At 46.5% G+C, this 27,011-nt stretch overlaps 2 protein-coding genes across 5 annotated transcripts in view; both read left to right on the forward strand.

Moving 5' to 3' along the window:
* The window catches only part of LOC123362109 (pentraxin fusion protein-like), a 31,628-nt gene extending 20,865 nt beyond the window's left edge, over positions 1-10,763 (forward strand). For 2 of the 4 annotated variants that reach the window (XM_045002424.1, XM_045002422.1), the window contains exons 8-10: positions 723-758; positions 5,695-5,772; positions 10,053-10,763. In XM_045002424.1, the coding sequence (XP_044858359.1) occupies positions 723-758; positions 5,695-5,772; positions 10,053-10,660 (722 nt within the window). In that variant the 3' untranslated portion in view covers positions 10,661-10,763. Of the gene's footprint in view, positions 1-722; positions 759-5,694; positions 5,773-9,358; positions 9,411-10,052 lie in introns of all 4 variants that reach the window. The other 2 variants (XM_045002425.1, XM_045002423.1) reach the window with 2 other exon arrangements.
* Positions 10,764-15,280: 4,517 nt separating this feature from the next.
* On the forward strand, positions 15,281-22,323 carry APOLD1 (apolipoprotein L domain containing 1). Its single transcript, XM_045002176.1, has 2 exons — positions 15,281-15,403; positions 18,559-22,323. Exon 2 carries the CDS (start codon positions 18,563-18,565, stop codon positions 19,301-19,303), a length of 741 nt encoding a protein of 246 aa, XP_044858111.1. The 5' UTR covers positions 15,281-15,403; positions 18,559-18,562; the 3' UTR covers positions 19,304-22,323.
* Positions 22,324-27,011: the final 4,688 nt, after the last annotated feature.

Raw genomic sequence — 27,011 nt, forward strand, 5'->3', positions numbered from 1 at the left:
GTTAATGGAGTCCTTATGCCCAACAGTGCCAGCCAGGGACAAATAATTTCAGCCAGATGGAAAACACCAGACTGAGATAAGGGAGGGGAGGATAACAGTGGGATGAAATGCAGCGCCAGACTCTGGGCTCTGGGTCATTTGACTTTCACATACCGGACTATGGCTAAATGAGCGATGATACATTACTGCAGAATTATTTAGTTCTAGGCAAAAGTTAGACAAGCACCATATGCTTCAGAAGCAAGGTGTTGGGTGCAGTGTAATGAAAAGCATATCAGTAATGTTAAGGCATGATGTGGCACAACAAAGCCCCATGCCAAGGGCACAATGTTCAATATCCAATAGAAAACATTTATCCTGGTGGTGGTGGAGATGATCACCCACATAACATAATACATATTCAAAGTGCTGTACAATCAACAAAGTCTACAGACAGATCCCCTCAGTTTTGTGTTAGATGTCAATCACAAAATCAGCATCCAGTGCCCTGGAACCCTCACAGGAAAGACTTGTATGTAATGCAGTGCTGAGCCAAAGGAAAGCTTGGATAAGGGAGTGATTCTGAGAAACCAAATATACATGTCCAGGAGCAAAATTTTGGATTCAGGCATCTTTTTTTCTTTTGAAAAGTGCCCCAGTACATAAGAACAAACACATTCACGCTTCCCTTCTACTACGTGATCAGCTCGGGTAATGATTTGGGTTTTTTAACTATGTTGCAGGTGAAACACTCCGAGCACCAAAGACAACAACTGGAGGTAAATGCTGCCAGTTTGATATGGTTGATGGAATATAGCTAGACAGACTGGAGTCTATGTTCATGTGGCACAGGCTTGCAGAGCAACAATTTGGCATGTGCTTTATAGAACCTAGAACAGTGGTTTTCAAACTGTGGGTCGCAACCCAGTACTGGGTCACGGAATGTAAGGCACTGAGTCACAGCAGCTCTGGTCAGCACTGCCAACCGGGCCGTTAAAAGTCCCATAGGCGGTGCTGCCTGGCTCAGGCAGGCTAGTCCCTACCTGTTCTGACACTGCGCTGCGCTCCAGAAGTGGCCAGCAGCAGGTCCAGCTCCTAGGCGGGGCAGGGGCCACAGGGCTCCGCGCGCTGCCCCTACCCCAAGCACTGGTTCCACACTCGGGGGAGGCAGTGCCTGCAAGCGAGAGCTGCACGGAGCCAGATCTGTTGCTGGCCGCTTCTGGGGCACAGCGCGGTCTGCGGCGCCAGGACAGGCAAGAAGCCTGCCTTAGCATTCCCCCTATGCCGCTGACCAGCAGATGCCCAAGTTAAGCCCGTGCCCCAACCTCACACCCCAATCCCCTGCCCTAGACATGAGCCCCCCGCCCCAAACCTGGAGTCCTTTCCTGCACTCCAAACCCCTCATCACCGGCCCCACCCCAGAGCCTGCACCCCCAGCCCAGACCCCCTCCCTCACTCCAACCCCCTGCACCAGCCCAGAGCCCCCTCCCACACCCTGAACCCCACATTCCTGGCCCCACCCCTCAGCCCTCACCCCCATACTCCAACCCTCTGCCCCAGCCCTGAGCCCCTCCCACACCCCAAATCCCTCATCCCCAGCTCCGTTGGGTCGTGGGCATCAACAATTTTCTTCAACTGGGTCACCAGAAAAAAAGTTTGAAAACCACTGACCTAGAACACATGCTTTATAGTCCCAACCTGTAATAGAGAGAGCACAAATATACCATGTGTTATTCTACACATATATGGAAAAATGCCTAGCCCAGTGGCCTATAAATAATGCTGCTAACCTATATCAGGTAACAATAATATTTTACATTCATACAGTGCATTTCATCCAAGGATTTCAAAGTATTTTGCCAAGGTGGGTGTTATATGTATAGAAAGGAAACCTGAAGAACACAGAAATTAAACAATTTGACCAGACTATCAGAGCAAGTCAGTGGCAAGCCTCCAAGTTTCCTGACTTTTAATCACTGTAACCACTAGACAGTTTCTGCCTACTAGTTCAGTTCCTGCCTATATGCAGAGCATGCCAAAACTGCAAATCTCCATCACATTGCTAATACACACCTATAGTGAGCACTGATAAACCGTACCTGTGAAAGGGTGAAGAAGCCTTTTGGGAACTGAGCAAATAAATCTTCTCAGAATACACAACAGGAGAAGTCTCATCATTAATTCACAAGGTGCTGGGGTGTATACAGGTTACCAGGATTGCACAGGTAGCATAGGCTGCTACTTGGGAGGAGTGCTTCCTCTTCACCCTGGCTGAAATCCTAGCCCTATTGAAGTCAATGTCAAACTTACCATTCACTTCAGTAGGGTCAGAATTTCACCCCTTGCTCCTACCCAGGTTGAACATTTTGCTTTCTAGCTTGTATGGCCACAGAGAGACTGCCAAGACTCATTAGTAAGGCTTTGTTTTAGTCATGGGTATTTTTAGTAAAAGTCATGGACAGGTCACAGGCATTAAACAAAAATTCATGGCCCGTGACCTGTCCAGGACTTGTACCATATACCCCTGACTAAATCTTGGGGGTAGCATGGGGGTGCTGCGGGTGCTCGTAAGGGGGAAGCCTAAGAGGCGCCGCAGGTGCTGGGGGGGCAGTCTGTGGATGCCATGGGTACTTGGGGGTGGATGTCCGGGGGTGCAACAGTTGCTCGGAGGGGGAGCAGCCCAGAACCACCGCTGGTGCTGGCGGGGCCCCCGCTGATGCTGGAGGGGGATTGGCGGGGCTGGCAGGCTCCCTACCCGGCTCCTCGCAGCTCCCCGGAAGCAGCAACATGTCCCTCCCTCAGCTCCTAGCTCCATGTGCTGCCCCGTCCCAAGCATCAGCTCCGCAGCTCCCATTGGCTGGAAACTGCGGCCAATGGGAGCTGCGGGGCAGGCAGCGCATGGAGCTAGAAGCTGAGGGAGGGACATGTCGTTGCATCCGGGGAGCTCTCCAAGGTAAGCGCCACCCAAAGCCCTCACCCCCTCCCACGCCCAAACCCCCAGCCCTGAGCCCCCTCCCACACCGAAACTCCTGCTGCTGCTGAGGAGGGGGGTGGCCCAAGACTGCCCCAGCAATAGTCAGTGCGGCTGGCCCAGGCGGCCCCCTGGCCAGTCACATCACCCGGCTGCTGCAGAAGTCCCAGAAAGTCATGGACCTCCATGACAAACTCGCAGCCTTACCCATTAGTAAACCAACCAGGCATGGCAGATAGCGTTGGATTATGCTGCCCAGCCCATCAGAGAGTGTTTACATGGTGAGCTGGCTCCAGGGTGGAGGGAAGAGCGGGCAGGGTTTGCCACCACACCCAGATTTGCTGCTTGGCTTGTACTGAGCATGCTCACACAGACTGAGCATGCTCAGTAACACTGCTGAAGCTGGCTGCCGTCACTCCACCCCCCTCCCCTATTGACAGGCATGGGTCGCCTCAAGAGTCTGTGACAGGAGCCAGGATAGTTTGGGACAATTCGCAATGTTTGATAAGGTTTTTCAGACCTCATTTAAGCTCAGCCATATGAAATACAATATAGCTGGTACTTGCAGACTGGAATGCAGCACATCTTAGTCTCCAGCTTTCCCTTTACTAACACTTCATAGAGGTTTTGAGCTATCTTTTCATCTCTACCTGCCTACAGCGCACACAAATAGCATCTATCCACAGTACACCCCAATATCACGTCACAGGGAGAGTGCACACGTGTATAGTGCTGCCTATAGCAAGCATGCCAATAACATATTGTGACAGGCCCTGATTCAGGAAAGTGCTGAAGCACATACTTAAGGCCATCTCTATTCAGGCTAATGTCTTCCCTACACTGGAGGTTTGCCTCCATCCCAGCCATCACTAGCCACCAACCAGGTAGCAGCACCAGTGCAAACCCATAGGCCGGGTCCACACGGGGTGGGGATCGATCTAAGATATGCAACTTCAGCTACGAGAATAGTGTAGCTGAAGTCGACGTATCTTAGATCTACTTAGATTGACTTACTTCACATCCTCACGGCGCGGGATCGACGGCCGCCGCTCCCCTGTCGACTCTGCTTCTGCCTCTCACCCTGGTGGAGTTCTGGAGTCGACGGGGAGTGCATTCGGAGATTAATTTATTGTGTCTAGATGAGACATGATATATCGATCCCTGATAGATCGATCACTACATACCCATAGTGTAGACAAGCTCAACTGCAATTTGCATGAGTGCCACTTATCTCTCCTTGAAAGCAGTTTGCCTTGCCTATGCTTGGCATTTGGACAGATGCAGTTACATTGTTTTCCACCCACCAGTGGCCGGAATTGAGGAAGATTCTCGTTGTTTGTAGGCAAGGCCTGCAGCCAATGTAATTCTCCCACTGCTGAGAGGCAAACTTCTTGAATGATTAGCCTTAGTTTCTGTTGTGTAATTTAAATCTTAATGAGGACTCAGTGTTTAATTACCAGAATCCAGTCTTCTGGATTCTTTTCACGTCCATTCACACACACACTGATGCAATGATTTCTGACAAAGTCCCAAGGATGATTAAACTGAAAGAGTGCAGAATACAGGGATGGAGAAGCAAATAATCAGACTTGTGTTATCCTACTTATTTCTGGAAGAAGGGATAGCTCAGTGGTTTGAGCATTGGCCTGCTAAACCCAGGGTTGTGAGTTCAATCGTTGAGGAGGCCACTTACGGATCTGGGGCAAAAATTGGTCCTGCTAGTGAAGGCAGGGGGCTGGCCTCAATGACCTTTCAAGGTCCCTTCAAGTTCCACGAGACTGGTATATTATTTCGTTTTCTATTTTTCAGGGGAGGGATAGCTCAGTGGTTTGAGCATTGGCCTGCTAAACCCAGGGTTGTGAGTTCAATCCTTGAGGGGGTCACTTAGGGATCTGGGGCAAAAATTGGTCCTGCTAGTGAAGGCAGGGGGCTGGACTCAATGACCTTTCAAGGTCCCTTCCAGTTCTAGGAGATTGGTATATCTCCAATTATTACCTTACCTTCTGTACCAGAAGGAAGGTTAGAATGCAGTTTCCTTTAGAGACAAACTTAGCCTCATGGCACTATCTTAATATAAATAATAATCAATCATCATAATCAGAACTGCTTATTTAACTCTATTCAGACAGGATTTGTCTTTTTTTAACCCAGTGGTAACTTGAAATTACATTTTTAAGACCGTGCCCTTTTGGTTGATAGCCTTCTGTAGACCTTGTTCCAGCAAAGCACTTTGGCATGTATATATAATTTTAAGTACTTGATTATTTATCAAAATTGATAGAACTGCTCACATGCTTGATATTTTGCATGTGTTTAAGTGCTTTGCTGGGTCAGAGCTTTAATTAAAGCCCCTGTGAACGGATGATTTTGCGGGTGGTGGAGATTATAGTTTTTTATGGGATTGAAAACCTGCTTCTGAAGCTAGAGATAAAAAGGTAAACTGTTAGTTGCTTCAAAAATGGACTTTTGCAAGATAGAGATGCTTAACCTGCATTGGGGAGAAATGGTTCTTAGGGTCTGAAATGACAAGAGAGTAATTAAATTTGCCATTTACAAACAAAAGGATGAAAACACCTTTTGGACCACAGGAGTTACAAAAGAGAAAGTGATGTCTAATCTCAATAGATTGAAGCTGGCCCACATACAAGTAGGAAGGGAACCACTATGCTAAATAGTTGAAGGTAATTTGTGTACCTCCAAATAATAGAAGGTAACAACAATACTGTACCTCTCATATTTCTCAGGCTACCTGAGCATTGAGGCTGACTGGCTGATGCCACTTCCCAAAACTAGCCCTGAACAGAATCCAGTAAAACAGAAAGGTAGGTCTGGTTAATTCAAACACACACACTCAAAACTTAGGCTACATGAAGATCAATTCCTCATTTAATGAAGAATATTAGGAGATGCTGCAATTCTGTATATGTAGGAAAAGGCAAGTAATAGATGTGGATGGCGTTTACTGTATGCCCAGGATGAGACAAAGAATTTTAACTCTAGAAATTCTAGTTCAGGGGTAGGCAACCTATGGCAAGTGTGCCAAAGGCAGCAGGCAAGTTGATTTTCAGTGGCACTCACACTGCCCAGGTGGCCACCAGTCCAGGGGGCTCTGCATTTTAATTTAGTTTTAAATGAAGCGTCTTAAACATTTTAAAAACCTTATTTAATTTACATACAACAATAGGTTATTTATATATTATAGACTTATAGAAAAAGACCTTCTAAAAACGTTAAAATGTATTACTGGCGCGAAACCTTGAATTAGAGTGAATAAATGGAAGACTTGGCACACCACTTCTGAAAGGTTGCCGACCCATTCTAGTTAAACACCTCATTGTGCAGAACTAACTGGCAACAATGTGAAATAAATCCCTGTATTATTACTTGAAATATACTTAGCAAATTTAAGTCTCTTTATTTGGATGGTGGATGGTCCCTTAGACTGAAGATGCTCTTCGCAGTTTAATTAATAGCAGCCATCTGAACTGGTTTTTCCCAGAAACTGGGACCTTTGAGAGGCTGGTGAGGCCAAAGATTTTAGAATATCTTCCCAGGAAATGGCTTTACACCAGGGGATGGTTCCACTGGCTCTTGCCTGGAGTGGAGTACAAAGCAGATTTGTATTCCTGGATAAATGAAAAACATAACCTTAGTGGGTAATTTTCATGTTCTTATGCTGCCTCCAAACCACTGCTTCATCCGTATCATTACTTGGGGCATAGAATTCTCTCTCCTCAACATTAGTTATAACCTAGTGACAGCAAGTTAGCACAGGTTGATCACTGTTCTCCACAGTTCTGATTCTTTATAATCTATAAAGTAAATGTCATAAAACTATGGAGATTTACAGGTTTGTTCTTATTTCTAGTGTTTTAAATTATGCACTAAGGAAAAAACAGCAGATAGATCAAAATCAGGAGTGGGAAATACAGTATGTAAACACTTACTACAGGAGCATATATGTGATATACACACACTCTTTCTGTCTCCCTCTGTAGTATGAATAGATTATCAGTCTCCCAGATCACCCAAAGTCCTCTTTGTCCACTGTTTACACAGATGACTGGAGCCACCCTATTGATCACCCTTCCTTTCCCAAGCTTTGTCAGGAAGTCGTGCAGATCTGCATCTCCATTTCCCCTTCCCTATGGGTTTACAAGGCAGGCCAAATGATTTGCCCATATGTGTTCTTCACCCATCCCCAGGGAAACACAGCATCTTCTCTGTCTAATGGGTAATGAATAAGATTCAGTTGAAAGTTAGGCAGGATGACTCCGTGATGTCACCCAAGATTCCACACTACATATCTATGTATCCGACGAAGTGGGTATTCACCCACGAAAGCTCATGCTGCAAAACGTCTGTTAGTCTATAAGGTGCCACAAGACTCTTTTCTGCTTTTACAGATCCAGACTAACACGGCTACCCCTCTGATACATATTTATCGTTTCAAATTCTCTGTAGTAATAGCAGATACCTGGGGTCAAATTCTGATTTCAGTCACATTTGGCTTCAGGGATTAGGCTGGCTGACTTTCAGTGAGACCCTCTTGTTCATTATTACCCCAGTGTTCATGTGGCAGACAAGATCACTGCAGATCCCCTAGGTTCACTTTAATACCATTCCTCCTATGAAGCTTATGCATCTTCCCCAGGGCCGGCTCCAGACCCCAGCGCGCCAAGCGCGCGCTTGGGGCGGTGTGCCGCGGGAGGGTGGCAAGCGGCTCCGGTGGACCTCCCGCAGACATGCCTGCGGAGGATCCGCTGGTCCCGCGGCTTCGGTGGAGCATCCGCAGGCATGCCTGTGGGAGGTCCACCAGAGCTGTGGGACCAGCGGACCCTCCGCAGGCACGTCTGCAGGAGGTCCACCGGAGCCGCGGGACCGGCGACCGCCAGAGCGCCCCCCACGGCGTGCCGCCCTGCTTGGGGCGGCGCAATTCCTAGAGCCGCCCCTGATCTTCCCCACATACACAGTGCTAAAGCACACAGAGAGGGAGCATTGTTCTACACTCCAGGGGATCATGGTCACTTTTATACAGGAAAGAGAATAATGAGAATGAACACACAGAAGAGAGCAATGAAAAGTGTTAGAACTCTGGAGAAAAGAGAAAGGCAGGAAAGCAGCAGATAGAGATTTTAAAAGGAGAGAGAAGAAAAACTGGGCGATGGAAAGGAAAAAAGATAACAAAAGACAGAAATGTGTGTTTTTATTAAACAAAGAAGGTGTTTGAAGTATTGCTGATGCTCTTGATTTATGCTGCATTCAGCAGTGTCCAAAAGGAGTGTAAAGACAATGGCTCTGCCCTCCTGGGAATACCTCTAGCACAGGAGCTTCCCTGGGTGGTTCTAGCCACTTAACCTTCCTCCAAGCATCCTCCCTATCCCCCACAAGCGCTCTGTGCCACCACCTCTCACAGCCCCCAGTGTAGAAGGCATCCTGTGGGAAGGGGACGTGGCCAAAGCACAGATTCACTGTGGCTAGTCTCAGGTACAACAGTGGCCCCTAAGGACTGTGGTGGGCAGCCACGCATAAATTATTAGGACATCTCGGAGGTTATTTTAATTTATGCCAGGAGTCAGGTAGATCCCCACAAAAGCACCAGATTGTGGGGAGTCACATATGTGGAATAAAGCCACCTTGCTCCTATTCCCACCCCATGCCTGTGTGGAGCAGAGCCTCCTTCAAATAGTAATGACACTTCGCACTTTCTATAGTACTTACATCTGAGGGTCTCAGAGCAGTTTAAAAGCATTAGGTGTTGCTACCTCTCGTGCCGCCTTGAGGTATGCAAGTAGTTTTATTCTCCTTTTACAGCTGGGGGGGAATGAGCTGGAGAAAGGATAAGTAATGTATCCATGTTCAAAGGGTGAGTCACTGTGAGACTGAAAATAAAACCTAGGGCTCCTGATCTCAGCCCCTTAACCTATCCCCCAACTTTCTCTTCTCAGTCTTAATTACGTTGTTTGCAATGGCAGTGTTATACTCATATTATTATTTATTTACTCCCTATTGTAACATGCTGCCTCTGGATGGGTGATCAGCAGCGAACCCAAAAGACCTCTACACCTAAAAGCATGATCTTCTATTGACTATCTCCTCGAAAAGTAGAAAGAGCTAGAGCCCTGCATATCTGAGCATATTTGGTTTTATAGCTGGGGACCATGTTTTCAGATCATGGATCAGATGCAGATGTTGCATCTGGACAGGGCTCTAAGGAGAGCCATGAGAGAGTGTGGGTTACAGTACAACAATTTTAAAGGTCTAGTTTTGGGCCCAAACTCTGTGACAGTGTCTCTTGAAATTATGTCAAGTTTAAGATATATGGGTGATCATTTGTATCCTGCACTAGCTGTAGCAAAAACCTCTGGTTTTCTTCCTCTTTATCATTTTCTGTTCTTTTTTTTAAAGCTTCCACCACAGACTCCCTTTCGCCCTCAAAGGGGAGAAAAGGCTCACGCAAGTAGTTATCCTTTTCTCTGTTTCTCAGTGGCAGGGGTTATTATTATTATCTTGTACCATATAGCCTTGTAGCTCTACTGACAGACCAGGACCCCACTGTGCTAGGTGCTGTACAAACACAGAACAAAAAGATGGTCTCTGCCCCCTAAGAGTTTACAATCTAAGTATAAGAAAAGAGATAGCCACTGGACCATCCTTCCTCCTAATATTAGTGTATGGCTTTTTAAATGGGTGATCTCATCAAATCCCAGCGACCTCAGAACACCTCAAGGTTCGTCCATCACTTATTACAACTAAACATGATCACACAACCTTCCCCAGGGTGACACACCATTTGGCAATACTTGTTCAAACCACCCTATCATGCAGCACAAAGGCTGTGAAGGAGAATGAATGAAGTCCCATACTGAAAATTAAATCCTTTTCTCTTCAACTAGTATCAAACGCTTGGTTTGAAAGATGGACACATGTTTATGGAGGGTTTTTCATTACTTCTGGACATGTCGTCTTACTCACATTCTGTCTTCTTTCCTGATCTTATTCTGATCAAACCCATTCATTCTTCAAAGAGGGTTAGTTGATGGAAGAATTGGAGTTGCTATGGGATAGGTGTGATTATAACTAGCTATGATTTCTGTCCTAGGTCTCCTTGGAAAAGCCTTTATTTTCCCAGAAGAAACAGACACTAGCTATGTTGTCCTGTCTCCAGCACAGCCCTTGAGTCTTGGAGCATTCACACTTTGCATGAAGGTGGCCTCAGAGTTACCACCCAATCGGGAAATCATTCTTTTCTCCTACCGCACCAAGTATTATGACGAACTCAATGTGTGGCAAGAGTTTAATGGCACCTTTAGTTTGTACCTGAGTGGTCCTGGAGTGCACTTCACCCTCCCCAAACTCAACACCTTTGGGAGTCACATGTGTGTGACCTGGGAATCCAAATCTGGTCTCACAGCCTTTTGGGTAAATGGTAAAAGGAGCTTAAGAAAAGTGCTGAGACCAGGGCATAGGATCCAACCACAGGGCATTGTCATGCTGGGGCAAGATCCGGACACATTCTGGGGCAGCTTTGAGAAGGCCCAAAGCTTTGTGGGAGAAATAAGTGACCTTTATATGTGGGACCGTGTCTTATCACCCTCTATTATCCAGAATGTTTACCTGGACCACTCATCTCCCAAGGGAAATATTTTTGACTGGAAATCATTATCATATAAGTGTACGGGAAATGTGATTGTGCCATCCAAAGCGTAACTGGAGTGTAATGTGAATGAAAGGGCTTCTGACATTCTAATGTTTCATTTCTCCTACGTGTGCACATGAAATAAAATAGAACAAGGAATAGAGTGGAAAACTATAGACATGTGTGGGTGTTTTTTTTACAAGACAGAAATTAGAGATGGCAAAGGCCTTATAGACAGCTTAGTCCCATGCTCACACATGTTAATGCCAATCTTGTCTCTAAAGTACACTATGCAGATTTGTGGTGCAAAGATTTGCAAGGACCTTTATAGGTAACAGTTTAGCTCTAGCTAACTGGATGGTTGTGCAAAAGGTCATGCGGGTGGGAATAGCTGGTCTATCAATCATATCCCAGTGACCAGCTCCATTAGCTGAATTCCCAGTGCCTACATGTGACCTCCTATTCAGGGCAGCCCATCACTACAGTGAGGCTAACAACCTCATGAATCTATGATCCCTGGCACTGGCACACAACTAGGTAATCCAGATGTGGGAGATCCTGCTTGGTGGGGCTCCCCACACCAGAGGTGTGCTGCTTGGTCCCATGTCACTTTCCCGTACAGCCATGACCTTCTGCCCCACTGCTTGCTGCAAGAGAAAAATACCAAACGACTAGCCCTCAAGTCGTCAGACCCTAGCTTAACCGAGTGATCTGCAGCTCCTCCAAGGGCTGCTTGACAGAGAATAAAAAGTGATGGAAAACTCCTGTGAAATCCCTTGAATAGCTGAACTGATCAATCCTCCCAGGAAGGCATAATACTTGCATTCTTGGTGGGGGGAGGGGAACCCTCCATGCTAGACTAAAAATTGGTGGGGAACACCCTAGCGAAAATATCCTTCCTGGCGCTGGGAAGCAGTCAGCTACTCCTAAGGATTCTGTGCTTATCTCTGACAGATTGCTGCCTCTGGCTCCCACCTGGCCACCAAAAGGAGTGAGGGAGGGTGGGAGTGTTACAGCCAGGCTCATGCAAAAGGCAATAATCTGTCATCCTCTCTGCCTCTTTTATAGTTGGGGGTGGGGGCAGCTGGCCATGTAAGGTACTGGCCAATCAACCTCCCCCTGCTACTTGCCCTGTGTTTTACCGCTGGGCCTTTATGGCTTTGTCTATACTAGGAAAAGAGAGGTGGGGGGGGGGGTTCAATCCAGTTAGCTCAACTGAAAACACCACTTAGCACCAACATAGACACAGTTAAAACCAGTGCCTCAAATGATTGAAAAAGCACCTTTTTTTCCTAGACAAGGCCATAAGGAGTTGTGAAAACAGCCATTTTTTCCACGCTCACAGTCCCACGGGGAGGAATGCTGCAGACAAGATCAAGCACAAATCAGCTGAAATTGCTGCAATGTCCATCGGGATGATGGTGATACTAGAGCTGTAATCATCCTCCGTGATTTACAGAAAATAGTCTCCTGTAGGCTAGAAGGCCCTGTCTTCACAGGCAAATATAATGTGTTGCCAGTCATGCTTGTTGAATCATGTCGGCTCACCACAGCTGAAAACCCTGATAACTCTTATTAAAAGGCAGGTTAACACAGCTCAAGCTGTGATAACGTGTTAAAAACTACAACTTGCCCTGGCTAGACACACAAAACTTTTGTCAGTGTAATAATTCCAGTTAGAGGTGTGGATTTTATTACATTTTGATACTAGCAAAAGCCCTTGCGCCGATGCAGTTATACCTGCAAAAAAAGTCATTTAACTAGCATAGCATATTTTGTTCGATGAACTGATATAAGCCATATTGGCAAAAGCCCTCTTTTGCTGGTATAAACTACACCTATGCTAGGCAGGTTATACCTGTATAGTTATACCAGCAAACTTTTGTAGTGTAGACTAGACCTGGGTTTTGAAAAGGTATTGGCTAGCATGTTTTAAACAACTCGACCATTTTCCTAATGTAGCCGTACAAGAATTTTAGAGGGTTTTTAGTTGTGTTACGCTAATTCAATTGAGCAACTACAATGGAAAAATGCACCCTTTTTGCCTGTCAAAGCTCCAGAAGTTGGTGACGTATTTGAAGCCCCAACACAACATTCCATTCACAGCTGCATTTGTGCACATTCTTTTCCCCACCAAAACATTTTTGGCACTTACCTGGCATTTTTCATTTTCAAAGCATGTGACAAATGCTAATTAATGAATCTTCACAACACCTGGGTGATGTTGATAAATAGTCTTACCGTTTTACAGAGGAGGCACATGAGTCCACGAGGATACTTGACTTGTCCCCGGCAACAGAGTCAGAATGAACCCTCAGACATGCCTGGTTCCTAGCCCTGTGCTCAGAGCAGTACACCAGTCCTCATCGAGTGTTAGGCTCTGCAAGAGAGGTTGCAAACCAAATGCACAGGGCTGGTCAAAACTTACCAATCAAAAAATTTTTTTTTTCAGTTTTGAGATTTTTGAAAAGTCAAATGTTTCCATTGGTGGGGGCTGGAATCCAATGAGCTCTACAAATGTAACATGCTGGGGTTCATTTCATCACAGATATCTAGGTCAGTACTTCCAGTATATTTGTCCTTAACAGCCTATTGTTATATGCATGGTAATAGTCCAGAGGAGACGTGTGCCCCACCCCACCCCGATTTGCTGCTTGGCTTGTACTGAGCATGCTTACATTGACTGAGCATGCTTAGTAACACTGCTGAAGCCACTGCTCTCACTCCCCCGCCCCACACACACACTATCGGCAGGGGTCGCCTGTAGCTGTTTAATGCTTGTTCTGTCTTCACCATCTCCTCAGCCACATCCATCCTCCCATCCTCAGTGCCATGCAAACCTTCAGACCAACAAACACATCCTCAGCTTTGCTTATTTATAACACTTCTGGTGAGAGACCACCTGACTACTAACTGAAAGCACATCCTGTGTGCATAGGTAGATAGCTGGCTATTACAAGAGGATTTTAAGCTTATACTTGGGTTTTGGTCAGTGACACTGTCAATAATACAAAAAATACCACTGAGGCTACCCTTTCTTGGAATATGCTCTGCTCTTTGCCAATGTTGTTTGTGTAAAGGCAGGCCAGAGGGTGTGTTAAGACTAGAGCTGGGTGACTAATTCATCATGACTAATTATCCAGCAAATGCACCCCTTCTTTCTGGGCACAAATTATTTGAACGTCCTATACCATACTAGGCACCTAACAAAAGGAAATATAAATACAGTCCCTACCCTGAGGAGTATACAGCTTCAATTCAATATGACGCGACAGGTAAGGACTGTAAACAGAACAAAGTCGGGTTAAGGGATAAACCTCTTTTAGCTCAGTCACTACAAACCTCTGCATGATCCTGTCTACACTCAAGAGTCAGCACTGGTGCAGCTACACCGATTGCTCGCCACTGATGACAGCTTCCCTGGTGTAGGCCAGTGATTCTTTCACGTCGTGTGTCTGCTACAGCCAGTCAGAGACAAGGACAGAAGTGGGCAAACTACAGCCCACAGGCCACATCCGGCCCACAGGGCCGTCCTGTCTGGCCCCTGAGCTCCCAGCCGGCCCCGGCCCTTCCCCTACTGTCCCTCCTCCCCTGCAGCCTCAGCTCACCGTGCCAGCAGCGCGGTGGTGTCGCTGGCTCCAGCCGGGCGGCGTGGCTCAGGGGCAGATTTACAAGGGAACACAGGGTGCCCTGGCTTGGGGCCCCCCAACAACACGGGGCCCCAGGGCCGGGCGCTCGGGCAGCTCAGCACCGGCGCACCCCCTGCAGGGGGGGAGGGGCTGCACTGCAGGGGCAGAGGAGCAGGCAGGCAGTGTGCGTGGCGGGAGCGCGGGGAACGCGGCCGGAGGACTCAGGAGGAGCACTGGGCAGCTGCACGGCCAGCCAGAGAGAAGTGGCACTTTGAAGGGGAAACCGCCACTTCTTTCCGTCTGCACAGCTGTCCCTGCTCCTCCTGAGTCCTCCGCCCATGTTCACAGGGCCACATTCCGAAAGGGGCTGGGGGAGGATTCCGGGAGGGGACAGTCAGAGGAAGGGGGGGTTGCATAGGGGGTGGGATCCTGGGGGGCGGTTAGGGGCAGGGGATCCCAGGAGAGAGCGGTCAGGGGGACAAGTGGGGGGGTTGGATGGGTCAGGGATTCTGAAGGGGGCAGTCAGAGGGTGGGAAGTGGGAGGGGGCATATAGGGGGCGGGGGGCAGGCTGTTTGGGGAGGCACAGCCTTCCCCCCCCCCCGGCTCTCCATACCGTTTCACAACCCCGATATGGCCCTCAGGCCAAAAAGTTTGCTCACCCCTGGACTAGGATCTCCATCAGAGTTCAGTTTTCAAAAGTACACTAGGCTTAGCAAATAAACTGATTGGTTGAAAGTGTATTTTATTTATTCCTTATTTGTTACACGCACATGAGGGTTCACTCATCCAGCAAGCTGACTGGCTAGCACTCATCCCAGTCGGTGTTGTACTGGATAAAGTCACTAGCTATTTAAAGGGGAGGAAGGGCAGTGATTCCCCTAGGAGGATGACTGCTCTCATTCAGAGCCAGGAATAGTCTGATTTTTTTTTCCTGCACTTCAGGAAAAGCGAACACACAATGTTCATTTGACGGGATCATTTCCTGAACATGATGTGAGCTGCGCTGTCTCCAGGTCACTTTCCAGTGTGTCACATCCTTCTGGACGAGGGGGGCAGGAAATGGCAAACTCCCACTATGAGGCAAAGCATTCCCACTGCAGCAATTGGTTCGTGGGAACTATAAATTGGGTTAATCCAGAAACAGCATAAAATTTGTCCTTGGTGAGATTGGCTGGAAACGAAAGGTAAGTTGGAAATATTATTCCTCGGGACCCCTTCAGCACCAATGATTAGGAAAGAGTATTCTGTCCAGAAACATTTTTGGTCTGTTTCAGGCACTTTTCTATTATTAATTATATTATTATTACTACTATTTAAATAATTAAATACATAGGGAACTTTTTTTCTGAAAACCGGGGGAGGGAGAGAGCGGCTGGAGATTCTGTTCTCCCTGTAAATTGGGAGAGACAACAGGAAAGCCTGGAACGGAGGGGGATATATTTAAAATTATTATTTTACTAGTAGTGTCTGTGAGACTGCAGTTTTCTTTTTAGAAAAATGTTCATTTTCTCAGCAAGAAACTCAGTAGCACAAATGATTAAGGGGCTACCAGAATTGATTTCTTATATATTATTATCATGTCAGATTATGTTCTGCACAAATGTTTGGCTCAGTGCTTGTCAGTTTAGGGGACAGGAATGGTGGTTGAGAATAGGGTTAATGCGTTGATTTGGTTACCTGTGTCTTCTAGAGATGGGGTGGGTTAGGATCCCTGCCACAGAAATCTTTCACTCTCTGGCACTCTAGTGGCTGCCTGTCTTTCAACATGAAGTTGTATCAGACAGGAAACAACCTCTAAGGGTCTGTCTCTGTGTTTCTCAAATGCCGCCACCGTGGCTGCATGTGACCACCAGAGGCTTTTCTTGTGACCACAGCCTCCTGGTGTTCCTGGAAGGACAGCCTTGGTTGCTGGGGCTTCCAGAACGAGTTGGGCAGCCGGAGAACTCCCCACCTTCCCAGGGGCGGTGGGGCTCAGGATTTGGGCTTCAGCCCAGGCATGGCAGGGAAGGCAGGCTCTGGCCACAAGGCTTCGGGCTCCAGCCACAGGGCTTTAGGCTCCAGCCCCCCGCTGCCTCCCCTGGGCAACACCTCCCCCCTCCCCGCCCCTGCATCGCCCCTGTACCCTGCTGCCTCCCCCGATCCACCAGCCAGGGCTTAATTTGTCCCCAGACTTCTTGGGGCTGAGTAAGTCTACTGTGACAAGTGATATTTGTATGTTTGTTAATACCACTTGTCACAGCAGACTTGCTAGTTAGCAATAAATAAATTACAACGATATGGACGTGTATATGTGCATATTTATTTGTTTTTCCTAATGCGAATTAAGTATTTTAGGGGAAAGTGCGAGAGCAGCAAGAGTTGGGGGCCACACTCTGAGGCCACCAAATAATTTGTCCCGAGAACCCCTTGCACTGTAGGTGTGAGGTGTGACTGCAGGTCGCGTAGACATACCCAAGCAAGCTTTATTCTAGCTAGCGCAAGTACCAATAGCAGTGAAGGCGCGGCAGCATGGACTTCAGCGCAGCCTATCTGCCCAAGTAACACCCAGGATCATGGGCAGATTTGTACAGCTTGTGCTGAAATACATCCTGCCACAACTTCACTGCTATTGGTATTCACCATTGCTAGATTAAAGCTAGCTCAAGGATAGCTACACATGCTGCAATCACATCACTGGCTGCAGTGTACACATATTTGTAGCTCCTTTGCAAAACTGCTCTAGCTAGGGAGGCAGTGGGGCCACTGCACTGGGATTCAGGAGACTTGGTTCTATTCCCAGCTCTGCTGCTATGTGACCTTGGGAAAGTCATTTCATTCTGTGCCTCAGTTTACCTATCTGTAAAATGGGGATAATGATACTTTGCTAAGTGATTTGAAATCAACTATGAAAAATGCTTTATAAAGAGCTAGGCATTATCATTAGATTGTTTCTCTGTTCCCTTAAACTAAGTACATGACACCAGTACCACAGTAATAATCACACAATGCTCACAGCCTGAAAAGAGAACATAGAAATGTAGGGCTGGAAGGGATCTCAAGGGGTCATCAAGTCCAATCCCCCTCACTGAGTCAGGACCAAGTAATCCTAGACTATCCCTGAAAGGTATTTGTCCAGCCTGTTCTTAAAAACCTCCAATTATAGGGATTCCACAACCTCCCTTGGAAGCCTATTACAGGACTATCCTTATAATCAGAACGATTTTCCCAATATGTATCCTCAATCACCCTTGCTGCAGAATCAGTCCATTAGGTCTTGTCCTACCTCCAGTGGACCTGGAAAATAATCAATTACCATCCTCTTTATTACAGTCCTTAACATATTTGAAGAATGTCATGTGGGATTGTATCAAAAGCTTTACTAAAATCAAGATATATCATGTCTACAGCTTCCTCCCATCCATTAGGCCAGTAACCCTGTCAAAGTAGGAAACTAAACTGGTTTTGCCTGACTTATTCTTGACAAATCCACATTGGCTATTACTCATCACCTTATTATCCTCTAGGGCAGTGGTCCCCAACCTTTTCGTCTAGCGGGCGCCAGATGAAGGACTGTGGTGGCGGTAAAGCATCCGCTGAAATGCCGCCGAATTTCTGCGGCGTTTCGGCGGCAACGCCTCTCGATCATGTCGCTTGTCAGCAGCAAGTGGCATCATCGAGAGGTATCGCCGACGAATTTCTGCGGCATTTCAGCAGCGACACCTCTCGATGACGTCATTTGCCGCCGACAAGTGATGTCATCGAGAGGCGTCACCGCCGAAATGTCGCAGAAATTCGGCAGCATTTCGGCGGATGCTCCATCGCCGGCCAGGACGTGGGTGCATTTAGATGCCCCTGCGGGCACCATGGCACCCACGAGCACCACGTTGGGGACCCCTACTCTAGGGGCTTACAAATTGATTGTTTAATCATTTATTTTACTATCTTCCCATTCAAATTCACCCTAGAAATATGGTTCTCAATATTTTTCATACAGTGACAATAGAAAAATGTTTCAGGATCTCACTCACAACGAACCTTAAAGAAAAAGATGATGGATGTGGGACCCTCCTGAAATATGTTTGCAACTCCCCATGGGGAACCTGACCTCCACTGACAATCCATGTCCTAGGCATTATCCCTCTAGGCTTCACCTCATCAGTCTCTGTATTCACCACCTTTAAACAGAAAGAACCCAGGATAAACCCCATAGGATCTCCATGAAGGAACAAGTGCCTGGGATTCACCTCCTTGGTACCTGCACTACCTTGAAACAGCAGACAGAGCCTTGAACCAATCCTCAAACACACACTCCTAAGACTGACTGGCTGAGTAAAGCCCATCTGTTTGTATTTCCTGACAGGGCCATGGAGAGAGATGCTATAACCTTTCCTCCAGCACTGGACCCTACACGCCACTTCCAAACGCTGCTGCTGAATCAGAGAAGCAAGCTGCATGGCCAGATCAGGAAGCTTCGCGAGATTGCACGAAACATCAACAAGCTGCGCAGGCGATCCCTGATTGCAAACATCACTGGGAGTTCCCTGAGTGCAGTAGGAGCAATCACAGCCATCGTAGGGCTCTCCTTGAGCCCTGCCACTTTAGGGGCATCTCTCCTGGCTTCTGCAGTGGGCCTGGGTGTAGCCTCTGCCGGAGGGGCTGTCAATGTCACTTCCGATCTCTCCTTAGTGCTCTCTAACTCCAGGGAACTGAGAAGGGTGCAGGAGATTGCAGTGAACTGTCAGAACCAGATGAGGGAAATCCTGAGCTGCCTAGAATTCCTCCACCGTGGACAGGGCCCAATGGACCCCCTGTTGCTCCAGTCAGAGAAAAACGCTTCCATCTCGCTGTACAATTCCATCTGCTTCATGGTATTCTACGGTTCACGCAACTTTCTTGTGCCAGAGTACACGAGGGAGGTCACAAAGGTGAGCCAAGCTGTGCTAAAGGCAAAAATCCAGAAACTGGCTGAAAACCTTGAGTCCTGCATCAGAGCAATGGATGAAGTCTGTGAACTCTTAGAATCCAGAGCAGAACTTTCCTCCAACACAAGAAACCCCAGCTCAAGTGCCAGGATCACTGTCAAACCCCAGGGATCATCCAACTGAAACCGCCAAAACCAAAAGTGTGGTTAAAGATGCCGTATTAGTCACTATTTTTATTACTGCTGTTATTTTTACAAGCATTTGTGGCACCCATCCCCACAGCTGAGAACAAGTTACAAGGTTCTGATTTAAATATGACAGCAAGCATGTCTCTAAAAGGGAGCTGATGCTTTTACCTCCTTGCAGCACTGAACTAAAATTTGAGGTTATGATGGAGATCTAGCCTGTAGGGTAAATGACAAGAACGACTCCAGAGCCTACATTTAGTGGAAGACCAGTAGGGTAAATGCTGGATTAAAGGCTAATCTGCCCACATTTCCTTGGCTCCCATCTGGTGCTGCTCCATGATGGCAGAGAGGAATGGGTCTGGAGTCAGATCAAAAGGCTCCTTGCCTGGTCTTGCTCCCTTGTTGTAAATAACCTGTGAATTCTTCTTCTCATAGAGGTAAAGGGAGTGAGATCTATTGATATATCCAGCACTCACAAATTTCCTACTAAAGTAGCCAGAGATGTGACAAACTATATCCACTAGATGGCAGCACAGCACACATAATATCTCAGCAGGCGCTATGCACCAAAAAGTATTCTTTCTCTTTTAAAGAGATATTTTCTTTGCCACGTGCTGTGGGACAAAGTGGAAATTGTGATATATTTTTTTCCTATTTATTTATATAGAGTTATTTTAAGCCTTTAGAATTGTATTTAAAGAAGAAAAAATGTTTAAGAATGTTAAAAAGAATGGCTTCCAACCCAGAGGGAAGCATTCCACAGGGCAAATATCTGATGGAAAGTTTCCTATTGACTCACCAGCCAGCCCAACACCCTATCAACAAAGGAAGAGAACTGTCTGAATTCAAATAGGCACAAAGCATGTAGATTGCAGGAAACCAAGTACAGCTCTCGGGATGGGAGGGGGAAAAAGTGGAAATGGGGATCAAATCCCTTAACAGGAGGGCTCGCCTCTTGAAATATGTAGAGGAGAGTGACAGTTCCTCATGCAAAAAAGATGTTCCAGTTGTAAGATGTGGCAGGGGATTCGATAGCTAGAGATGTCAATAGTTAGGTGTCTTGGGGTATCAGTGTGAAGGTGGCAGGTCTCATGAGACAGCAATACACTGTTAGCGAGTGCTGTGGAGGATTCTGCGGTTGGGATATATATTGGTACTCATGAAAGAGAGTGATGTAGAAGAGATGGGTGGTCCAGTGGTTAGGGCACTAGCCTAGCACTTAGGAGACCCTGCTCTGCCCCAGACTTCTTGTGTGACGTTGGGCAAGTCATTTGGCCCCTCTGTGCCTCCGTTCCCCATCTGCAAAATGGGGATAATATCACTTCCTTATCCCCCAGGGGTATTGGGAACTCAATACTTTGCATATTGTGAAGTGCTTACACATTGTGGGGAGAGGGGAGCATATAAGTAGCTAAGATAGCTGTAGGAGAGAGGACTTGGAAGCTAGCTTTAGATTAGTAGGGAAAAGGCTTAGGTCTAGGTACATTTTCAGTCCCACATGCAGAACGAGCTATACACAAGGAACTTCGGAATCTCAGTGCAGGGATGAAAAAATGACCTAAAGAGGAGGATTTAAATGTATGAAGCACTGAGGAAACTCTTGGTGGGGGAAAAGCCAAGCCAGAGTAGCAAAGTTTGAAGTCTTGTTCTTGTTTTATGCCCCTCCCATGTTCTTGGAACATGTGGTTTTATGTACTTTAAAAAACCAAAAGCAGTTGTCACTGAGAGCATCTCACATCCGAGAATGATTGCCACATATGAGTAATGACTCTGATGTGACGCTGATTCAATGAAATGAATCTGAAGCTATTTTGTGTCAGTGTATATGTATTTCTGTATGTGTGTGATCTCTGATATTCTACCACATCCATACCCCAGTGCTGGGTCCCTGCTGCCTTTCTGGCTACCAGACGCTGTAAATAAAGACCCAGTACTAGCAGTGTTGTGTATATTTGGTGTGGGAGGAGTGACGGGCGGGCGTATTGTATGCGTATGTGATCTCAAACATCAGTCCCGCATATCCATACCATATAAGTAATGGGTGTATAAGTCTGTGCACATCTCCACTTGTGTGAGTACGTGAGTGCTGTTTGCATGAAAATGAGTGCATGAAAATGGCCCTGTGGATTGCATAGGAGCGAAAGTGTTTTATCTTGGTGTGAGTGCAGACATATTGCGTGATCTCTATAAACATTGCTCTAGCAACGCAATACCCCACAACTAACTCCTGGCCAGCTAAGGACAGCCCTGGATCCACAGCAACATGCAATTCAGCCCAGAGAGCACAGGAAGATCAGCTAGAAGAGACCAGCCAGTCTGGTCACAGCTTCTCCCTTTCTTTTCAATATTCATCATGAGTAGGCTGTGAGTTTGTCACAGAGGTCATGGAAGTCATGGATTCCGTGACTTTCCATGACCTCGGTGACTTCTGCAGCAGCCGGTGCACCTGGCTCTGGGGTTGCCCGAGCATCTCAGGCAACCCCTGGACCAGTTGCACTGGCCACTGCTGGGGCAGTCTCGGGTCACCGCCCCCCTCACCCCAACAGCAGCAGGAGGAGTTTGGGTGTGAGAGAGGGCTCAGGGCTGGGGGGTGGGGCACGGGAGGGGGTGAGGGCTTTGGGCAGTGTTTACCTTGTGGGGGTGGCCTCCCTGGAAGTGGCAAAATGTTTCTCCCATGCACTGCCCCCTCCTGCAGGCACCGCCCCCACATCTCCCACTGGCTGCGGTTCCCGGCCAATGGGAGCTGCGGAACTGGCAGCACACAGATCTACAAGCTTAGGGAGGGACATGTTGCCACTTCCAAGAAGCCAAGCTGGGAGCCTGCCAGTCCTGCCAATTCTTCCCCCACCGTCCCCCAGCACAAGTGGGGATACTGGGTTGCTCCCACCCAAGCACCCACAGTGCCCCCCACACCACTCCCCCAGCACTTGCTTAGCCCCCCGGAGTGCCTCCCCAAAACATCTGTGGGCCCCCCAGGCACCCACAGCACTCCCAGGCCGCTCCCCCCCCCCCCCCAAGCACCCATGCCCCACCATGAGCATCCACGGCACTCCCAAGGTTTAGTCAGGGGAATATAGTACAAGTCATGAACAGGTCACGGGCCGTGAATTTTTGTTTACTGTCTGTGACCTGTCCATGACTGTTCCTAAAATATCTGTGACTAAAACATAGTCTTAATCATGAGTGGTGTTTGTTTCATGGTAAATAAATCATTGAAAGACTGACTCTGTTTTCCAACTCATTTCATTATTTGGGTGGCAATAATAATACAGATAAATTGCTTCTTTTCCTGCCCTCCCCTCCCCTTTCCCAACTTCCCAGGAACATCATTTCAATTAGCTGCCTAGAAGCTGAGATCCAGTCAAAGTGTTCACTTCCACATTCAGCCAGCCAGGCAGAAACTTCTGTCTTAATTCAATCTTTACTCAGGCAAAATGCCCATTGACTTTAGGATTGGGTTTCTTCCAGTCCTGGTGTGCACATTCAGATACACAGGACTGTCCTAACAAGGTCTCAAAGTCATACCCAACCCTAGATGGGTTTTACTAATCATGCGATGGAAGATCCAAGTACTGAGTGGGACCCCCATCAGCAAAAAATATCTAATACTAAATACTAATATTTTTACATTTAGTTTAGCCCCTTTCACCCTCAGTAATCCCAAAGTGCTTTACAAGCAACTTTACCTACAGTACCCATAAACATGGAAAGTGGCAGGTGTTTAACTACACATCAACTCTACCCAACATGTTAGGACAGGAAGTAGACTTTTACCAAAAGAAATCTTAGAGCATAAGAACAGCCATACTGAGTCAGACCAAAGGCCCATCTAGCCCAGTATCTTGTCTTCTGACAGTGGCCAATGCCATGTGCTCCAGAGGGAATGAACAAAACAGGTAATCAAGTGATCCATCCCCTCATCTTCAGGCAAACTAGAATTACGTAACCTGGAATTCGGCCAAGACACCAGACCTAATATTCCTACTCCAGGGACACCCTTAATAGCCACTAATGATCTGGTCCTTGGTTTCACATTTCTTCCAAAAGATAACACCTGCAGCAGTAGAAGGCAGCATAAGGGCAGTGACTTCACTCAATCAGAGGGAAGAGTGACTTCCTATTATATCACCAACTCCATTTCCTGCACCATCGTAGCTTTTCCTTTGAGGTCTCCCATCTAAGTACTGACAGGCCTAACACGACTTAGTTCTAACATATGATAAGATCACAGCCTAAGGTGATGTGGCTGCTGGCCAACTTTTGAAGAGTCTAATCTAGAGCCCCCTTCAGTATTTTCTGCCCCTGAACACTGTGGGAAGTGGTAGTTCCATTCTCGATGGTGTCCTGGGTATTGTTTCAGGCTTCCTCTCCTTTCCCTGTCACACGACGTTTATTTGGATTTCCCCTCACTTTCCTCATTGTCCTAGGAATACAGGAAACAGCACATTTGGAATCCATTGACAGATGCTCAGTTATGTCACCATTTCCTCAGTTCCACCCAACCAGGTTTTCTAGATTGAGAGAGTGCTCATCAGAAACACGCTCACAAGTTCCACTGAAATCAGAATCACTGTACTAGTCTAACACAAATTCTGTGACAGTTTAGCATCCTTTCTTCTAAGTCAGGTGAAAGATATTCAGCACCCTAAGTTGGCTGTGCACTTTTGTGTGTGCACACATGCATTACACACATGGGGCTGTAGGAGTAGATACAGTTGATACCTGTCCAGGCTCCTGCTACCACAGATCCATCTCCTCTTCTACTACCCCATGTGATCTCACATAACCAGAGGTCATATGGCTGAAACTTTAAAAATAACTTCAATCTGCCAGACAGCCACATTAGCTTCACTCCTTCTTATGTCATCAGGCGGTATTTATAGGAACATTGCTGCCTGAAATCAATAGTAAACATCAGTGGATTCTCAATCTTTTGCATAGTACGGAGCACAACTTAATAGAAAGGTTGTTGCACTGAACAGCTCCCTTTTCATTCATAATTGCATGGACCCATCCTCCCAGCTGTTCTCTCTCTGGCACATCAAAAATGGTTTATTTTGAAAAATAATATTGGAAAGACTATAAAGTAATCTTAGCAGGGTTGGCTGAAAACAATAATATGTTTTTGACAGAAAAATTAGTGTTTGATTAAACAAAAATTATCTAAAAAAGTTGATTTTTCATTGAAAAATTAAACACCCCAAAATAAAAATATTTCACTCAAAACCTGAAATATTTTGATTTAGAAATGCTGACATGGTGCTTTACGACAGTTGTTGTTCAGTTGCTTCATATACCCATTCTCCTCTATGAGGCGGGCTCTCCAGCTGCACAACATCTCATAATGGATCATAGCCAGGGATTCCCATGAAAAACCACCAAACCTCGCATAGAGAGGAGACCATCTTGCATCATGGGAGACATCATCTGATCAGGAAGTCCAGCCAATAGAAGAGAATGGGAGCTTGAGGCACCTGAACTACAACTCCCATGAGGCAGCAAGATTTCCAACTTGAATATTTTGTTTTTTTAAAACTTCTGGGGGGAAATAAAAACTTTGAATGGAAAATTGGGGGGGAGGGTTATTTGTTAAAATTTTCCACAGAAACAGAAGATTTCAACCAGCTCTAAAGTTTAACTCTCTTTGTGTGATTTAACACATGGAAACAAGGAAAAGAGGCATCTCCACAAAGTCAGCCAGTTTTCCGCAGACCACGAGATAGCGCTCAGCTGAACACCAGTGCTCCACTGCCTGGCCTTGGAGAGCTGCTGATAGCTTCAAATTTCTCAAAGAGAAAAATGTCTATTTTATGCAATTGTGACCCAAGAAACTCTTAATGCCAACTGGCAAGGGGGTTTACTGGACTGTCCTGATGATGGTATTTATATTCTGGTTCACCAAAGAATATCATGCGAGGTCTTAAATGAAAGCTGGAGTCATATTGGTTATTAACAGCATTGTGAAATGTATGTACAAATGTTGAGTCTGAACTTTTGATGAACTGAAACTTAACTCAGACTTGATGTCTCTGTCTGAAACTTTTAATCAAAGCTCTGACCTGCGAACTACTCATGACACCCCACCTCCCCTTAAGTAGCCATCTCCCCCTTTGTCTTTTCTAATTTACATTTTAACCTGTTTTATCCTGTAGAATCTTGATTGATTATGCATGACCATTATGATCTGTTAATCACTTTGTTTACTTCTGTGTATAAATATTGATGCTCAACCCTAATAAACTTGCCACACTTACTCCGAAGCCTTTTAAGCTAAGGATAAGTGTGAGCCCGTTGATCAACGAAGTGTTGTCTGGTCTCTGACAGATTGTGAGCCCCATACCAACTCCGCACGAACTCGGGTGCTGGAGAGGTGAGTAAGGACTTGCTTTTTACCTAACACAGACACTATGTAAGGAGTTATTTATATAAAGAAAACATGTTTTAAAGTCTGTATTAAGGCACAGTTGACAAACAGGTTTTCCGTCAAACAAATGATATTTATTCACCTGTCTTTGCTGAGGTGTAAATTAAGCTTTGTAAGGTAACACAGTGGGCATCATTTACATACAAAGTCAATAGAGAAATGTGAAATCGACAGGGCAGCAGCACACAGGAAAAACGAACCCCAGGGAGTTGTACTGTCTCTGAATACAGACAATGACTTTTGGGGATAGAAGGCAAAGACACCCCCTTATCCTGCACCTAGGAGATAGTGAGTATGATCTCACTAAACACACTTTTCATTAATATAAACCCTAAACACTGAGGGCTTTTTTTACATCTATATTTATATGGAATATTGTCATAGATTTTAATATATTCAATAGAGATGCCATGAATGAGGATTTCCCTTTATGCCAATAAATGAGTTGTGAATGTTTTATTTTCCTTTGTTGCATATAGTCTATTTCATTTGAGAATAATTATTTTAAGCTGATTGTTTGCCAGGCTTCCTGTTTCTGCCGTACTTACAAAAATGTTGCTCTTAGTTTTTGCATCCTGAGGTAGCTGCTCTTCACATTCTGTATTGGCTGCCTTATACTCTGACACTTGACTTACCTGATTTTATGCTCCTAAAAAGATTTGACTTCCAATTTGTAAAGGATGCCTTTTTTGCCACTAACTGCTTCTATTACTCTGTTGTTTAGCCACTGTGGCATTTTTTGGTCCTTTTTTTTTTACATTATTTGGGATATACATTTAATTTAAGCCTCTATTACAGTTGTCCTCAGCACCTCCCTGGTATTTCCCTCTTCTCCCTGTTATCTCTCCTCCTTTCACCCCAGCCCATCACCAGAGCATAGCAAGCTCCTCCTGTTCTGGAGGCTAGGGTGATGAGTCCTAGATTTGCTCTTCGCCTCTGGCCTTCTGACTCCACCATGGATCAGTGAAGATGGTGGAACTTGCCAAGCACAATCCACCGATAGCACCAAAATGAGACGCCGCTGAGCTCTCCGCTTCCTTCCTCACCGGCTTTATGGGCAACTTGATATTGATCACCGGGTGACACTTGCCCAAACCCCCACTGCCCCGGCCGGGAGTAACGCCCTTCCCAGAGCTCTGAGCTACTGCCCCCGCCGGTGGCACAAAGCAGGCAGGAGGAGCGAGCGCTGCGGCTGCGGAGCAGACCAGGGCGGCCAGGTCTCACCTTGGTGCAGACACTGGAGGTGAACTCCGCCCGGGGGAACAGACCTGACACATTC

Source organism: Mauremys mutica, chromosome 1 (assembly GCF_020497125.1).
Source record: "Mauremys mutica isolate MM-2020 ecotype Southern chromosome 1, ASM2049712v1, whole genome shotgun sequence".
Lineage (NCBI taxonomy): Eukaryota > Metazoa > Chordata > Testudines > Geoemydidae > Mauremys > Mauremys mutica.

Coding starts and splice junctions, on each gene's coding strand:
- APOLD1 (XM_045002176.1), top strand. CDS start 18,563: ATGGAGAGAGATGCTATAACCTTTCCTCCAGCACTGGACCCTACACGC.